The following is an 18,238-nucleotide window of genomic DNA, read 5'->3' on the forward strand; positions in this document are numbered from 1 at the left end:
TAGTTTTGTGAACTAACTTGGGGCCATTGACTTGTTTTTTTGGGTTTTGTTGTTGTTTTGGTGCTGGAGATGGAACCCGGAGCCTTGTGCAAGCTAGGCAAATGCTCTACCATTGAGTTATCTGACTTTTTTTTTTTTTTTTTTAATTAGGGAATTTTTCTTTGTGAACTTATTTTTTTCCTCTTATAAAACACATATATGCTTCCCTCCACTCTCACAGTACTGGGGATTGAACCCAGGCTAGGCAAACAGTCTACCACTGAGCTATTCTCCCATCACTTTTTAAAATTTATTTTGATACAGGATCTTCCTAAGTTGCCCAGGCTGGCCTTGTACTTGGTTCACATTGCCTGCACTTTTTTTTTTTTTACTTGTAGTTGGACATAATGCCTTATTTTATTCTATCATGTGCTAGGCAAGCATTCTGCTGAGCCACAACCCCAGCCCCTGTGTCTGTACTTCTAAGAATCTTTTATGTTTTTACAGCTCTACTTTAATATTATGGACATTCAAGTTAAGTGATACATAAACAATAGTAGGAAATTGCTATATATCCTTTCCTTTTCTAGACTATGCATAAATTGCTCCATACAGTTGTTAAGTATGTGACATTTCACTTCTAGTAGTTATGCTGTTGTATCATTTGGGGAGGACTTCTTGTACATTGGTTTCTAGAATAAATACCAATTTTATCTTTACAAAGCCGATGTCTTATGTATGAGGATTTCAGTTTCTGGTGCCTACTTAGGTTTCAGACGAAGCCCTGTGACTCACTGTCCTGGTCTTTCCAGGACACACATGGTCTAGTGTGTTTCTCAAAAAGCCATTCTCTACGTTCCAGCAGTTCCCCAGCGAGCAGATCACAAGGTGGTGGACACCATTGACCAGCTTGTCACACGCATTGTGGAAGGCACCCTCTCTCCCAAAGAGAGATCTGTTCTCAAGGAAGACCCTGCTTACTGGTAAGTCTTTAAACGTTGACCCTACAGACCCCTCCCACATTGTGTTCTGCTGGTGTTGAAAGAACCAGCTGAGATGTATGTTTTGAGCACCATTGTTCAATGGAAAGAACACGGGGCTGGGTCAGATTCACATGGGTTTAGCAAGCTACAGCTCTGCTGAGACCAGCCATGGGGCCTTTTCTTGTCTATGAATGAAACCTAGAGTTCCTGTTTTAAGGGTACAGTGAGATATGTTGTGTCAAGAGCACATAATGGGATAAATAATGTCAGCAGTTTGCAACTCATTTCTATTTATGACACTATCCTCTCCTTTTGCCTTACTGCTGCTCCTTAGGCTTAGAACAGTTTTTTAACATTATGAATGGATTATATGGTAAATACTTGCTCATTAGAGGAAGTACCAAAGAATAGAATGTAGAAGGAGCCCACCTGTGTGCTGACTGACATCCATTGATGTTTTCGTTTATAGATGTTCCTTGGCTTACCATGGGTTACATTTCAGTAAACACCCAATAAACATGTTGGAAGTTGAAAATATCACAGATGATTGGGTGCAGTGGTGCACACTCCAAACACCTAACCTCCCAAACATTACAGCCTAGTAACATAGGACACTATAGAGTGTCAGCCATTCCCTTCATTATCCTGTGGCTGACTAGGAACTGGCTTACTGCTGTGCCCAGCATTATGAGTATTGCACAACATATCACTAACCTGGGAAAAGATCCAAATTCAAAATTTGAAATCTGATTTCTACTGAATGCTTATCACTTTTTCACCATTGTATATTTAAAGGCCAATTTAGTGAGACCCTGTCTCAAAATAAAAAGAGTGATAGAGTGTCCTTGTGTTCAATCCCAGCCCACTCCCCACCCCACCCACTAGCCTGCAAAAAAAAAAAAAAAAAAAGATAGGGGGTTTTGCTCAGTGGTTAGGTCAGATGAGTCCCTGGGTCTGATCTCCAGCACCACAAAAAAGAGAAAAAATATACAGAGGCACCTTTTAGAAGTAATTTGAGAAACTGAAAATCACTGCCTTCAAGGTATGGAGCAAACATGGGAATAGGTCATGACAGTAACATTTTGCTTTTCATTATATGTTCAATTATTTTTCTGATAAACTAATACAAGTACCACTTGGAAGAATTCATGCATACACACCAGAAACATAAGCTTAATAATTTTTCATTTTTTATGCCACTTTCTTTCCATGTATAATTTCCAGATAATTCTGCCTGAAGGAGTTTAGGGGTCATAACATTTCTAGGACCAGCTTTTGAATTTGTCCTTCATCAAAATCTAGTCTATCAACCAACCACTAAGACAGACCTTCCTTCCTTTTTCTCTTTTTTAAAAATTTTCTTCTTCCTTTTTTTCTTTGTTTTTATTTTTTCTTTATTTGACAGGACTATGATTTAACCCAGGGGTGCTCTACCACCGAGTTACATCACCAGCTCTTTCTTTTTGAATAGGGTCTCAACAAGTTGCACAGGCTGGCCTTGAACCTGTGTTCCTCTTACCTCAGTTCCTGAGTAGCTAGGTTTAGAGTCATGAACCACCATACCTAGCTATTTCTAAGGTCATAGATTTCACTTCAGCACCCCTAAGAGGTTCTTTTAATGGCCAGTTCCTGTTTCATGGATATAATATATACCTTTATCCTCCTTAGAACTGTTCATTACATATACATATTTTTAGACTAAATCTCCTGGTTTAGTCTAAAAATATGTATAGGCATGCTTAACCACTGAGCCACATCCCCAGCCCTTTTAAATATTTTATTTAGATACAGGATCTCACTAAGTTGCTTAGGGCCTCTCTAAGTTGTAGAGGCTGGCTGTGAACTCACAATTCTCCTGCCTTTGCCTCCTGAGCCGTGGGGATTACAGGAATGCGCCATCATGCCCGGCTCCTCTTTCTCATAGTAACTTTCTTCACCAGTATTAGCTCTGTTTGTTGAGATTGGTGCCTCTCCTTCATTATGTTGGTTTTCCTTAACTATTAGATCCCTAGTTCAATATTTATTTCTGATTTTACACCCTACCCTGAATTAAGGATTGTAGCAGATCTGTCTCAAAAAATAGTTTATAAGTATTCAACCAGCTAGTGTTTATTGGTAATATGCATAGAATAATACAAAATATACAGGGGCCTAAGTGTTTATTTAATTAAAAAATATTTTCTGGGTACAGTGGCATGTGCTTAAGTTCCAGCTACTCAGGAGTCTGAGGCAGAAGAATTGAACCTGGGGTGCTTTACCACTGAGCTACATCCTTGGTCCTTTTAATTTTTATTTTGAGACAGGATCTCACTAAATTGAGACTAGCCTTGAATTTATGATCCTCCTGCCTCAACTTTTTGAGTCACTAGGATTATAGGCATGTGCCACTATGCCTATAATTCTTAAATTTAAAAACAGTAACAAAAAAACAGTCAATTCATGATACTGGGACAATGAGGTTATTTGGGGATTTTTTAACTTTCAAATTATATGCTTATCTCACTCAATACATGAGGTCATGCCCATCCTGTATTTCTGTTGCTCTTTCTTGACTTATTACAAATGGGATTTTTGCTTGCTCTCCTCTCGGCATTTGTTTGCAGGATTCTTTTTGAGGAATTTCTTTCTTTCTCTCTCTCTTTTTTTTTTTTTTTTTTTTTTTTTGTTGTTGTTGTTGTTTTGAGATAGAGTCTTGCTAAGTGCCCCAGGTTGGTGTCAAACTTGTGATACTCCTGCCTCAGCCTCCCAACTAGCTGGGATTACAGGCATGTATCACCACAACCACCTTGTTTGAGGAATTCTTAGCCTCTGATCAGAGAATTCTCTTGTTGTTAGGTCTCAAATCAATTACAGTCATCCTTCAGTATCCACAAGGGACTGGTTCCAAGATCCCACATGCATACCAAAATCTGGGAAGATTAAGTCCCTCGTATACAATGGTGTATTTGCATGGTATCTGTACACATCTTCCCATATACTTTAAATCATTTTTAAATGACTTTTAATGTCTAATGCAGTATAAATGCTGTGCACATAGTTGTCATATTCTGTTGTTTAGGTATCGACAAGAAAAAGTTTGTTCATGTATAGTAAGGACACGATTGCTTTTTCTTTTTTTGAATATTTTTGATCCACCATTGGTTGAAACCAAGGATGAAGGTTACTGGCTATGATTGGTTCTTTTTATTGGTTAGGATATGAAAGGGTCAGGTTCCAGGAAACAGGCTACCATTATCTCTGTCTGAGGGCCAGCAGAGACTTGACACATCCTTTCTAATGGGGAAGGGGCAAGCATGTTTTTTCTTGGTGGATCTTTGTGGACAGATCTGGCCACTGCATTCCTATGAGGTACCCTACCTCAATCTGGTGCAATAAAGTGCAGATACTCAGTGCAGCTTTGCTTTTTCATTTGGAATATCAAGTAGCAAACTTCCCTCTCTCTTTTTTTTAATATTTATTTTTTAGTTTTAGGTGGACACAATATCTTCATTCCATTTCTATGTGGTGTTGAGAATCGAACCCAGCGCCCCGTGCGTGCCAGGCAAGCATGCTACCCCTTAGCCATATCCCAGCTCAGACTTCCTTCTCTTATGAGAGAAATTGCAAAACCATAAGCCAGAAAAATGATCCCAAAATACGAGAGATAGAGATGAAGGCACACATCACAGCTGGTTTTCTCTCATCTTCTAAATTCTCCTCTGAGAGTGGGGGCAGCCCTGATTTGTGTTCTCCAGAGGCAGCCCACTAGGTCTGCATATTTACATGCTTGGGAAAGAGCAGGTGGCTAAAAGATCTTCTTGGCTAGCTTCTGCAGTATTGTCCAAGGTCCCCAAAATTAACATAAAATATAAATAATTGATACTTGGTGGGGGGGAATGAATCTCAGATATCTAAACAATTCAGGCAGTGCGAGAAGGAGAAGGAGTGTGTGCCCAGTCCGTTTTCTTATTCAGAATAACTATAGTGTTAGGTGTTGTTGTTGTTGTTGTTGTTGTTTTGCAGTACTGGGGATGTAATCCAGGGCCTCACACATGCTAGTCAAGCACTCTATACACAGCTATAGACCTCAGGCCTAATTGTGATTCTGGATGCACAAAATACATAGCTTTGAACTATGTAAATAAACAATATTGAGAAAGTGTTTAAAACCAAAACTATGATAAAAAGAATAGATAAATTTAAAACCTTGATAGAGATGTGTATCTATTTCTCTGGAAAGGGCAGATGGTGTAATTCAAAGAAGGATGTAGAAGATTTACTAACATAGTAAACAAGCATAAACAAGATAATCTGCTAATGTTTGTTGAGCAATTAATGGTGTTCAGTGTTCACAGTTTTGCTGCATAACAAAAGGTGTGTGATTCAAGCCTCAACAACAAAATGAAGTAGTTTTTTATCTCTTTTTATCCTCCCCACTTTAGGGTTGGAGAAACTAAAGCACAAAAAGACTCATAGCTAATTGCTGTTTGAACCCAGCGCCAGCTTACAAGTTTTGTGTTCTTATTTTTTTTTCCTTTTGTGGTACTAGGACTGGAACCCCAAGGCCTTGCACTGAGCCACATCCATAGCCCTTTTTATTTTGAGACAGGGTCTGGCTAAGTTTCCCAAGCTGCCCTTGAATCTGCAAGCCTCCTGCCTTAGATTCCTAAGTGACTGGGGCTTACAGATATGCACCACTGTGGCCTGCTTGACTTTTTTTTTTTTTTTTTTTTTTGTGTGTGTGTGTGTGTGGTGCCAGGGATTCAACCTAGGGCCTTGTGCATTCAAGGCAGGCACTCTACCAACTGAGCTATATCCCCAGACCTAAAATAGGCTTTGTGTTAGATGATTTAGCCCAACTTTACACTAGTAGAAGCTATGATGTTCAGTAGGTGGGAGAGGGTATTAAATGCATTTTCATCTTAATGGATTAATTGGGGTGTAACTTGCACGTAAGTCTCTAGAAGCATCCTAAGAAAGAGAACTCACACAAGCCACGTTGGGACAAAGTAGAAACAACTGAAATAGGCATCTAAGTAACTTTTTTTTTATACTGTGGATTGAATCTAAGGGCACTTTACTGAATGACATACTCAACCCTTTTCCTTCCTTCCTTCCTTCCTTCCTTTCTTTCCTTATTTAATTTTTTTTTTTTTTTCTTTTGGTACTGAGGATTGAATCTAGGGCCTTTGTGCATGGTGTAGCTCTATTAACTGAGCTATACTCCCAGCCCACCTTTTTTTTTTTTTTAATAGGATCATACTAGGTTGCTGAAGCTGGCCTCGAACTTGCAATCCTCCTGCCTTAGACTCCTGAGTAGCTGGGATTATAGTTGTACACACCACATCCAGCTTTGAAGTAACTTTTGAGTGAGGAAGTATTCAGAAATGAAATGAGAGACAGTTTAGCAGGAAGCAGCAGAGGAAGCACACTAAATGTAGCCACAATGCTTAGCAGAAATTGACTTTAGGTGTGTTTATTAGAAATAAGGAGTAGACATAAAAAGCATTCAGCCAATGGAGCTAGAAGGAAAATGATTAAACAAACTGAGACACTAAAGAAGAAGAATTAACAGAGGTAAGATGCTAATGAATGAAAAACAGTATATAATGCTTTAAAAAATACATACAGGCAGCATGCTGGCTCACATCTATAATCCAGCTACTCAGGAGGCTAAGGCAGGAGGATTGAAACTTTGAGACCTGCCTGGGCAATTTAGTGAGACCCTGTCTCAAAATAAAAACAAGAAAGGATAGGAATGTAGCTCACTGATAAAGAGTGCTTGTCTAGCATGCACAAGACCCTGGGTTCAATCCCCACTACTGCAAATGAAAGAAAAAAATTATACATGATACCTGAGGGTTCTATATTCACAAATGCAAGTAACTGCTGATCAGCTATATTCAGAAAAAAAAAACACATGGTGTCTGTCTAGAACATATGCATATTTTGTTTTCTTGTTAGTCTTCCGTACATAATACAGTTATAATAACCATTTGCACAGCATTTACTTTGCATTAGATAGATAGTCTAGGTCATCTAGATATGATTTAAAACCTACAGGAGGATTGTGTGTAGGTTCTATGCTAATTCTGTCATTTTATAGAAGGGGATTGGACATCCAGAGATGTCTGTAGAGGTTCAGGAGCCAATCCCCTGTGCATAATGAAGGATAAAGTATATCAAATGTGAAAATCCCTCTCAATACCCTCTTCTGTCCTCCAGAGCTCATTATTAAATTTGCTGTATATTCTTTCAAACTATATGACAAAAGCAAATTTACACAGGCATGGGTATGTGCACACAGCAGTTTCAGAGGACATAGCTATTCTTTAGCTTGCCATTCTCATTGACATATTACAGGTATCTTTCTGTCAGTACACATAGCTAGGCCTCCTCTCCCCCCCCCCCCCCCCGCCATCCCCACTTTTTTTTTCCAGTACTGTAGATGGAACTCAGGGCCTAACACATGCTAGGTCAGTACTCTACCCCTGAGCCACACCCCTGGCCCCAGCCTTCTGATTTCCATACTATTCTCAGCATTATGACCCTGCCATATGATTTCGTAGCTGGGGCACATGCTTCCTTGTTAGTTCTCTCATAGGTCTTGTCATACCTGCCTTATGGGTATAGTTGAAAGCTCACCAAGCACTCTGCCTAGCTAGACCACTGCTGCCACAGTGCTGGTAGCATAGTGTGGTGTCAGCCCCACAGTTTCTGTGGCTCCAGGGTGACTGGTTTGTATTGCAAAACCCTATAAGCTGTGAGAGTCTTCAGATGACAGAAATTAAGAAAAACTCAACCAGTGCTCGTCAAGACTCCTGACTGTTCAGTGATCACTCTGGGCAGGGCAGGGGCCCCAGGCCCTTTTCTGGGTCCTCAGTGAAGCCACAACGAGATCCTCAGAAAGCAGAGGACAGCAGGGAGGCTGCCACTTAGAAAGGCTTTGCAGAAATGTGTGGTGTTTTCACAAATGTCTTGCTATGCCTGTCTTGTTGCATAGGTTTTTGTCTGATGAAAATAGTCTGGAATATAAGTATTATAAGCTGAAGTTAGCAGAGACCCAGCGGATGAGCCAGACCTTGCAAGGAACCGACCGGAAACCAACATCTGCCGAGTGTGCAGTGCGGGCCATGCTGTATGCCCAGGCAGTACGGAACCTCAAAAAAAGACTGCTTCCCTGGCAGCGTCGGCGGATCCTTCGTGCTCAGGGACTCCGGGGCTGGAAGGCAAGGAGAGCAACCACTGGGACCCAGACCCTCCTGTCATCAGGCACCAGGCTAAAACATCATGGTCGGCAAGCTGCAGGCTCCTCACAGGCAAAGTCATCCCTGCCAGATGGAAACAATGCTGCCAAGGATTGCCCACCAGACCCAGCCAGACACTCTCCTCAGGACCCCAGCCCAGAAGCCTCAGGCCCATCCCCTAGACCAGCAGAAATGGATGTCTCTGAAACCCCTCACATCTCCTCTCCCAGCCCATCTGCTGACGGTGGGTATTCATTCACTCCTGATCCCCTTCTGTGGACCCCAATCCCTACTCTCATCTTCAGGGGTCTTCCTAGAACTAGGGGCAATGTAGATTGCTCAGTGGCCTGGACAATGTGGGAAGCAATGGCTACAGGGACCTGGACAGGACAGGCACACATGGAGGCACTTTCTTCTCTGCTTCTCTAGAGGGCCCAGAGTGAGTCTGTCATCATCTTCTCTTCCTCTCCTGAGGGTAGAACTTTGGTGCTCCCCAGCAGGGTCCTGATACTGGGTCCTCTGTACCTGTGATTCCATTTCTTTCCTTTTTTTTTTTTTTTTTTTTTGGTACCAGAGATTGAATTCAGGGGCACTCGACCACTGAGCCACATCCCCAGCCCTATTTAGAGACAGGGTCTCACTGAGTTGCTATGGCTGAATTGCTAAGTCTGGCTTTGAACCTTTGATCCTCCTGCCTCAGCCTCCTGAGCCTATGGGATTACAGGCGTGTGCCACCATACCCAGTTTGTGATTCCATTTCTTCCTCTGTTTCTTTCTCTTCTTTTCTTTTCTTTTCTTTCTTTCTTTCTTTCTTTCTTTCTTTTTTTTTTTTTTTTGTGTGTGTGTGTGTTTGTATGTATGTGAGTGTGTAGTACTGAGCATTAAACCCAGGACCTTGTGCATGTGAGGCAAGCATTCTACCAACTCTACCACAGCCCTCTGTGATTCCATTTCTTACTACTGTTGTCCCTCAGTTCCTCTCGGGGAATTGGTTCCCAGGCCTCCTAAAGAAACCAAAATCCACTGTTGTTCAAGTCTCTTTTATAAAACAGTAGTATTTGCATAGAATCTGTGCACATCCTCTCACAGACTTTATTTTTTATTTTTTTAATATTTATTTATTTATTTATTTTAGTTATCGGTGGACACAACAACTTTGTTTTGTATGTGGTGCTGAGGATCGAACCCGGGCCGCACGCATGCCAGGCGAGCACACTACCGCTTGAGCCACATCCCCAGCCCCCTCTCACAGACTTTAAATCATCCCTGGATTACTTGTAGTACTTTTTTTTTTTTTTTTTAAGAGAGAGAGAAAGAGAAAGAGAGAATTTTAATATTTATTTTTTAGTTATCGGCAGGCACAACATTTTTGTTTGTATATGGTGCTGAGGATCGAACCCGGGCCGCACGCACGCCAGGCGAGCGCACTACCGCTTGAGCCACATCCCCAGCCCACTTGTAGTACTTAATACAACATAAATGCTACATAAATAGTTGTTAGATTATTTATGGAACATGAAGAAGAAAAATCAGTAATTTCTTCAGTACAGAAACAATTTTTTTCCTGAGTATTTTGGTTGATTTTTTTTTTTTTTTAACTCCCATGGTACATTTATTTAGTTAATTAATTATTGCCAGGGATTGAACCCAGAGGGCACTTAGCCACGGAGCCACATCCCTAGCCCTTTTTGTATTTTGAGTCAGGGTCTAAGTGCTTAGCTAAGGTCTTACTAAGTTGCCAAGGTTGGCTTTGAACTTGATCCTGCTTCAGCCTCCCAAGCCATTGGGGATGATAGGCATGCGTCACCATACCTGGCTCTTTTTATTTATTTATTTATTTATTTTTAATATATTTTTTTAGGTATTGATGGACCTTTATTTTTCCATGCGGATTGAAGATTGAACCCAGGGCCTCGCACATGCTAGGCGAACGCTCTACCACTGAACCACAACCCCAGCCCTTTTTTATTTTTTTATATTGAGATAGGGTCTTGTTAAGTTGCCAGGGCTGGTCTTGAACTTGCAATCCTTCTGCCTCAAACTTCCAAGCATCTTGGATTACAGACATGTGCCCCCATGTCCAACTTGAGTATTTTTAATCTGCATTTGGTTAAATCCTTAGAAGCAGAACCAGCAGAGGCCATCTGTATATCTTTGACTCCCTTGATATTCTGGACTGCCTTTGTCTCTCATTCTGCCTCTTCCTCACCAAGACCTCTGTAGTACTGTGCCGAGGGCTAGTTGACATCCCTGGCTTCTGAGTTGAGTAACAACCCCTTCTGTTTCTCTTAGTCCCCTTTAAGCCTTACTGTCTCTCTGTATAATGAGGCTTAATTGCAGTTAGTAATACTCTAATCTCTTATATTCTCTGCCTTTCGCTTTGTCACAATAAAACTATACTGTGGCTGTACACATGAGGCTTCTATTATTCCTTAGTATCTGGTAAGCTGGGCCTGCATATGTGACTGTGGTCAGTATTAGGGTTGTCTGGGGCTGGGGACTGAAGTAACAGGGGTGTCTCGGCCACATACCCACAGCAGCCAGACCCAGGTGTGCTCACCTGATTGACAGGGCAGGGCTCCAGGAGAGACAGTGGATGCTTGAGGCCTCCAAGGCCTAGATTGTAATTGGCAGGTGACACTTCTGCCATATCTTGTCAACCATTTCTAAAATGTGGTGGGGAGGGGGAATCTCCTGTTCAGCAGAGTTGCAGAGTCACTTGGCAAAGGGCAGAGTACAGGGAAGGACATAGGGCCATCTTTACAGTCATTTTTCACTGCTCCACAGTGTTTATGTAGGAAGTGGCAGCAGCTCAGAAGCCATGACAGGTCCCTTATGTTTTGTAGTTGACATGAAGACCATGGAGACTGCAGAGAAACTGGCCAGATTTGTTGCTCAGGTGGGACCAGAGATTGAGCAATTCAGCATAGAAAACAGCACCGATAACCCTGACCTGTGGTATGTACCCCCAATCTCATTACCACCCAAGGATTGAACCTAGGGCTTTGCACAGGCTAGGCATGTGTTTACTACCACTGAACTACATCTATAGCCCTTTTTATTTTGAGACAGTGTCTCACTAAGTTGCCCAAGCTGGCTTCAAATTTGTGATCCTCCTGCCTCAGCCTCCTCAGTCACTGGGGATATAGGCATGTGCCACTATACCTAGGCCTAAATTTTTTTCTAGAAAGCTGTCTGGTTGTTCCACACCATTCACTGAAAACACTACCTTTATTACAGTAATTTTAGAGGCCATATTCATCAGATTCCATGTTTCAGGGCTTTCTAGTATATTCTGTTAGTCTGCCATATGGACTACTTGGCTCTTTCACCCTCACAAAGGCAGTTATGACATCTTATAGTATTTGATGAGGTACCCTTGTTGGTATTGTATTTTCCCAGATAGTCTAATGTATTTATTTATTTTTAAAGAATATTAAAATCCTCTTGTCCTAATCCAGGGAAAATTGTTTTTATTGGGATGTTTATACATTAATTAGGGGAGAACTGGCATCTTTTTAGAATTGAGTTATCCTATCCAGAAAAAAGGGTTATCTTTCCTTTGATCCAGGTGGACTTTTGTTTTTTTGGAGTGTTACATTTTCATATCAGCCACAGCCCCACAACTGTGATTAAGGTCAGAGGTGACCACTAGACTGAGAAGCCTCATGGCCATGTCCATCTGCTGTGCTGTAGGACTCAGTGGAGGAGCTTCTGCAATGATAAGCCCTCTCTGAGACCTGCCTCACAGCTCTTTAGAGCTTGGGTCTCTGCAGTAGCTATGTAGTGTTTCTTGGCACATTTCCACGTCTCATAGCTCAAGAGTGTGAGAAGAACCAGAGATCAGAATGCATATGTGGAGGCCGAGAGAGGCCAATGAAGTAACCAGAAAGGATGAGGTGTTGCCCATGTCAGATCTCCTGCCTGCAGCATCAAAGCTGGTTCTATCATCCTCCTTGGTTGTCTACAAATTCCTTGTTCCTTCACCTCCTTCCCCTGAAAAGCAGTTAGGCCTCTTAGGTTTTGGGTTCCTTTGCTAAGTTACTAGTTCTTATCACTTTATCTGATTGAGAAGCTGCACCATCAAACCACAGCAGTGACAGAAGAGGCCTGGTAGTTCATTCTGTTTTCTCACCCCCAGCTTCATTGTATTCATCCCAGAATGTTTTAGCAAATAAAAATGTTTAAAGGTATCCTCTGGTTAATAGTGTATTTCATCTGTGTCCCAGGTTCCTACATGACCAAAATAGTTCTGCTTTCAAATTCTACCGGAAGAAAGTGTTTGAACTGTGCCCATCTATTTGTTTTACATCATCACCCCTCAGCCTTCAGGCCAGCATGGGTGGCGAGAGTGCAGACTCTCAAGAGAGCCCCTTAGACCATGCGGAAAGGGAAGGAGAGTTAGAGGATGAGCACCCTCAGCAGGAGGCTGAGCTGGAGAGCCCAGAGGTGATGCCCGAGGAGGAAGAAGAAGAGGAGGATGAGGAGGAAGAGGATGAGGAGGATGAAGGGGGAGAAGAAGCCCTTGCTCACAAAGCCTCCAGGCCGGGAGTGAGAGCTGACAAGTCTGAGGGCTCTGAGGGAAGCCCCCCTGCTGATGGCCTCCCTGGCGAAGGTGCTGAGGATGACCCAGCCGGAACTCCTGGCTTGTCACAGGCCACCTCCAGCACCTGCTTTCCAAGGAAGAGGATCAGCAGCAAATCACTGAAAGTTGGCATGATTCCAGCTCCCAAGAGGGTGTGTCTCATACAGGAGCCCCAAGGTGAGTGCCTCCCTATGACAGCACAGTTCTTGCTTTAGAGACCGTGAAAGGTAGTGGAGATATTGCCTGATCATTTCTGAAGAATCTACTGGCCCTCAGCCATAGCTCAGCCGCATAATTGACCCATACTTACCACCTTTATGGTGACCTCAGTAGGACACCACCTTCCAAATATCCACCCTCAAAGGCCTGTGTGAGAGCCCCCAAGTGTCCAACACTGCATGGAGTTCTCTGATTTTGTGTTTTTTTATGTTTTGTTTTTTTCCAATGCTGGGAATCAAACCCAGGGCCTCATGAATGCTGAGAGCACGCCCTGCTACTGAACTTTAACCCCGGCCCTTGTCTTGTGATTTTAATCTAAAATAATTTCATCAATTTTGAACACCGTTCCATAAGGCCAATGCAAAAGCTGTTTCCAAGTTGGTCTGAAGTTATTGTTTCTTCATTAGGATATGGCTTCCAGCACTCCACGAACTGCTAGCTATCTCTGTTAATGCCCAGAGTCCATTGGGAGGAGCCCTGACTTTGGGCCTGGGTCTTCCAGCCTTGTGGACTCCCTTGAGGAGTAGCCTACCTTGTGGTTCCCAGAAGTCCTGGGGTAGTGATATCTGCTCCCTGAAGTGACAATGATGCTGGAGGGCAGAGGATACTATTCACAGCTAGCTATCACATCTACCTCTGTGTGAGACCATCACATTCACAGGCAGCAGTGCCCTTTGGGAGCAATCCTGGTATTTGTTTGACATTGCAGAAACATTGGGAAACTTTGACATTGCAGTGGATTGCTAATTATTCCACCATAACCCTTCCATCCTGTAGAACTTCTGTAGATGGCGACCCAGCATCAGAATGCTTGTCAAATATGTCTCACCTGGGGGAAGGTGGCATTCTTTGTTTTTCTTTTGGATGCTCTCTGTTCTTTGGGAGGTCAATGAAATAAAACTGGCTTGATGATCTTCCCTTTATCAAAAATAGTAATAGTGTGATTAATAGTCCATATGAAAAGCATGATTTTTATTAGAAAGTTTCAGATGGACTTTAAATCCTTTCCAGTGGAATAGTTGCAGAGAAATTGAGAGAGCAGTGTTGCAAATAGTTCATTTGCTGAAGAAAAGCATTCCTGTGATGTTTAGGGGTGGGGCTCAGTGGTAGAGTACTTGCCTACCATCCAAGTACCATCCCCAGCACTGCCAAACAAAAATAAAAAAAATGTCCTGTGGTCATGGAAGATAATCTACATAGCAAGTCATTTGTTAGAAATGTGGGAGCTTTTATGTTTGAATAGACTTTTTCAAAGTGATACACCTCTTAGTTGAGCCTTTTGCTGTGGGCCAAGTTGCTGACTCTGGACACATCCAGCCTCTACACTTGCTATATGGGTCATGGCCATTGTTGAAAGGAGCCAGGATGCAGCAGCCACTATCGGGGCAGAGTGTAGGGCACCTTCTATTATCAGAGAAGCTGGGAGCCAAAACTCCGTAACAAATTATCTCCTTATAAGGAAATTGGGGAAAGTGTATGTATGTACATATATCTTTCTTTTGTCTTTCAGTCCATGAACCAGTTCGAATTGCCTATGATAGGCCTCGAGGTCGTCCCATGTCCAAAAAGAAGGTGAGCTTAACCATTAACAAGTCCTCACTCAGGCAAAACCAAGTACAGTGATAAACTGATAGTCCCAGCTACTCAGGAAGCTAAGAAAGGAGGATTCCTTGAATCCAAGAGTTTGATACCAACCTGAGCAATATAGTGAGACCCCATCTCAAAAAAGAAGTGAGGTAGGCACATGGGCACATGTCTATAATCCTGATGATTGAGGAAACTAAGGCAGAAGGATCCCAAGTTTAAGAATAGCCTCTGCATCTTAGCAAGACCCTGGTCCCCCACCAAAAAAAAAAAAAGGCAGGGAAGTAGCTCAGTGGTAATGCTCCCCTGGGTTCAATCCCAAGTAGCGAAGAGAAAAAAAGTAACCAATAGCCATATTTCACACTGAGATGTTACTAGACAAAATACAACAGAGACTTCTCAGGGGACTTTTTAAACCACCCAAAGTATAGGAGGGTGGTTCTTAGTTTGACAAATGAGACCTGATGGGTGCAGTAAGACTTGAGAGATGAGTAAGATAATGGCCATTGAGAAGTTAAAGCTTCATAGAATGTGGCTGTGATGAAGAGTGTATGTGTATCTTCTGGAGGCAAAAAAAAAAAAAAAGTGTGGGTGTGTGCTCAGAAACAGCTTCCACGCGACAGGTTCCTTCTAGCTATCAGAGGCTAGGCTGCAGCAGGGAGGTTAGCAGTGACAGACATGGGTGTGACTCAGTTGAGGTGGTGCTGTAGGTAGAGAAGCAGGTAGGAGATGGGGAATAAAGAGGGATTGGGGGTGTGTCACTAATCAGAGAAGCCAGGGAAAGTCTCCCTGGCAGGTGTCACTGGCCCAGACCTGGAGGAGGTGAGGAGGAGCCTTCAGAGATCTTAAGAATGCACAGTCTGGACAGAGACCCAGGACAGTCCCAGGCCATCAGTGTAGCAGGAGTGGAGTGACAGGGTTGGGGGACCCAGGTCACACAGGGTCACAAACAGATGTGACCCTATGGCTGGACCTGAGGTCCTGTGCCTGCCTCCTTTTGGTAGGATGTTGGGACACCCGGTCCATCCTTTTCTGCTTCGGCTCATGCTCTTAGCATTACCCCAGGGATAGCCTAGAGGGCCTCTCCAGAACCCCACACTCCCACACTGTGGCCCTTCTCTGAGGGAGGCCCTTGGGACTTGAGCAGGGTTTTGGGTAGAGACATGCAACTCTGTGGAGAGCAGCCTATGGCATGGGATCCAGGCAGAGCAGAGGCCCCAGGAGGAGGCTCAGACTTAGGGCAGTGGGACCAGGTATGAGGTGAGGGAGTGATGAAAAGGTGACAGTGGAGCTGGCAGGACTCTCTGGTGTCCAAATAACAAAGACCAAAACCCAGGCTTCTAGGTAACCCCAGGAAAATTGGCCTGGCAGTAAGGAGAATAAAGCTGCCATTTGCTGATGCTCTGGGGCAGAGCATGGGAAAGGGATATGTTCTCCAGATGGAGAGGAGAAACATTGCATTGTGTGTGGGTTAGGCAGGTCACCTGGGACGCATGTGGAGCGACTTTGCAGGTTTTTAGCCATCAGGGAGGCAGCGCTTTAAGCAGAGCTGAGTGGGCACCTGATGCCTGTCTGCGTTACCTGGGTTAAGGGTACCAACCCAGTGTAGGCACAGCCAGGCCTTGGACGCAGTCATAGCTGGATTCAAGCTCAGTCTCACCATCTATTCTTTGGTAACCTTAGCGTGTAACTCCTGAGCCTCAGGCTTACATCTCTATAATGGGATGGCTACACCTGCCCTGCAGGTAGGAGGTACCGAAAAGTTTAAACAGACCCTGTGCCTGCTGGGTGTCCTGTAATCACTGCTCTCTCCTGGGTCTCCCACTGGTGATGGCAGGTGGCCAATAACCACCCCTGCATCTCTTCCCTGTGACACCTTAGTCCAGCCCCAGGGCGCAGCTTTCTTTCAGCTGTGCAGAAAACTGACCAATATGATTGTTAAACACAAATTGAATGTTCACAAAGATACATCCAGACTAAGTCCACCCTATTCCTCCCACCAAACCCTCCACCCTCCAGCAGCTTTTCCTAAAGGGGTATAGGCAGGGCTGGATAGACCCCCATTTCTCATCTCAGCAGCTGTATTCTACCTCCTCCATTCTACAGGTCACATCCTGGTGTTGAGGGACCTCCCAGTGCTGGCAGCTCCCACCTAGTGTCTTTGCCATACTGTTTGCCACCCTCTTCATGTCCCAGCTCATCTCTCCTGCCTCCTCTCCTTGACACCCTGCAGAGACTTCTTTGCAGTGTGGAAATGCAGCCTGCGTAGCATCACTTGAGCTCACACACATATGCCAACCCTGCTGCTTGATATCTTAGGGATATACCTTGGTGTCTGTGAACTCAGCTCCTCTCCAGGTTGTTTTGTCCCCTCTAGGATGAGAGCACTACACACCATGCTCCTTGCCTGGCTCTCCTCTCCCTCTTTCCCTGACCTGAGGTCCTGTGCCTGCCTTCCTTTGGTAGGATGTTGGGACCCCTGGTCCAGCCTTTTCTGCTTTGGCTCATGCTCTTAGCTTTACCCCAGGGATGGCCAGAGGGCCTCTCCAGAACCCCATAGTCCCAATATTGGGGAAGCTGATATTCCTGGGCACCTCAATGCACATGACTAGTGGTGACTTGGTCTTTGAATCGAGCCTCCTGAAGTCTGTGTTATAGGTGGATAAACTATTGAGGGCTGACCACCTGCTAGGCCCTAAGAACACAGGACTCAACCTGTCACCCAGGATCATCCAGCCCTCTCCTAGTTGCTCCCATACCTGTTCCAAAATCAGATCTTCTCTGCTATCCCCAGTATCTGTTGCCTCTGTCTTCCTCAGGATCGTTGAGGATACTACTTAATGTAGCTTGCTACCTCCTCCTTCCTTCTATCTTTCCTTCTCTTCCTTCCTTCCCTCCCTCTCCAGAGCAGTCTCTCCAGTTAATTCAGTGAATATCTTTAAAGAGGGAGAAAGGGGAATAGCACACACAGGGTAATGTCCTAAGCTACCCATCTAGGTTACTTTAATAAGAGTGATTGGAAATTCCTTCTTCAGCCTCACTGGCTCCTCCTCCAGAGGGAGGGGCTGGTCTGGGGGCTTTTAACCTCCCTAGGTCACTACCCTGTGGCCTGAGGGTACTCAACCTCCCCACCATCCATAATGCACTTCTTAGGCCCTGTTCTTCACAGTGCCAGCTCTTGGCAAGTTCTGTTTAATGCTAAATGTGGACCTTGGCACCCAAGTAGAAACAGCCCTGGGAAAGACAAGGACAGGGAAGGTGGGGTAGCAAGTAAATGAAGCCAAGGGTGGCAGGTGGAAAGGGGCAGAAGAGCTGATTTCCCCACTTCCTCTCTGGCCCCCTCCTGTGTCAAGGTCTATCCCTTGGTGCCCCTTGCTCTGGAGTGTGCTTTCTGATCCCTTAACCCCAGGACCTGACATCTGTTTCTGTGGTTTTCCTCAGTCTTAGCAGTGACCAGGCCCCAGAGCCAGATGCCAGTCCTGTCTCACAAGGGCATGTCCCCTTAGGCCCCTACCCTTTAGAAGTCCCACCTGTTGTGGATGTTGCAGGAAGCCAGGAGATGACTGGGGTTTGATCATCCTGGGAAGTGACAAGGGAGTAGGGAGGACACTGGGAGTGTCAGGTGCAGTTCAGAATGGACTCTGGCTCCAGGCACTTCCCTG

The 18,238-nt window shown here is 44.1% G+C and overlaps 1 protein-coding gene across 6 annotated transcripts in view; it reads left to right on the top strand.

Moving 5' to 3' along the window:
- Sugp2 (SURP and G-patch domain containing 2) overlaps positions 1-18,238 on the top strand; it is a 34,082-nt gene that overhangs the window by 11,700 nt on the left and 4,144 nt on the right. For 5 of the 6 annotated variants that reach the window (XM_076845431.2, XM_076845440.2, XM_076845450.2 and 2 more), the window contains exons 4-8: positions 842-962; positions 7,945-8,432; positions 11,035-11,146; positions 12,418-12,950; positions 14,503-14,564. In XM_076845431.2, the coding sequence (XP_076701546.2) occupies positions 842-962; positions 7,945-8,432; positions 11,035-11,146; positions 12,418-12,950; positions 14,503-14,564 (1,316 nt within the window). The remainder of the gene's footprint in view (positions 1-841; positions 963-7,944; positions 8,433-11,034; positions 11,147-12,417; positions 12,951-14,502; positions 14,565-18,238) is intronic. The other variant, XM_076845459.2, reaches the window with a different exon arrangement.

This window comes from Callospermophilus lateralis, chromosome 1 (assembly GCF_048772815.1).
Source record: "Callospermophilus lateralis isolate mCalLat2 chromosome 1, mCalLat2.hap1, whole genome shotgun sequence".
NCBI lineage: Eukaryota > Metazoa > Chordata > Mammalia > Rodentia > Sciuridae > Callospermophilus > Callospermophilus lateralis.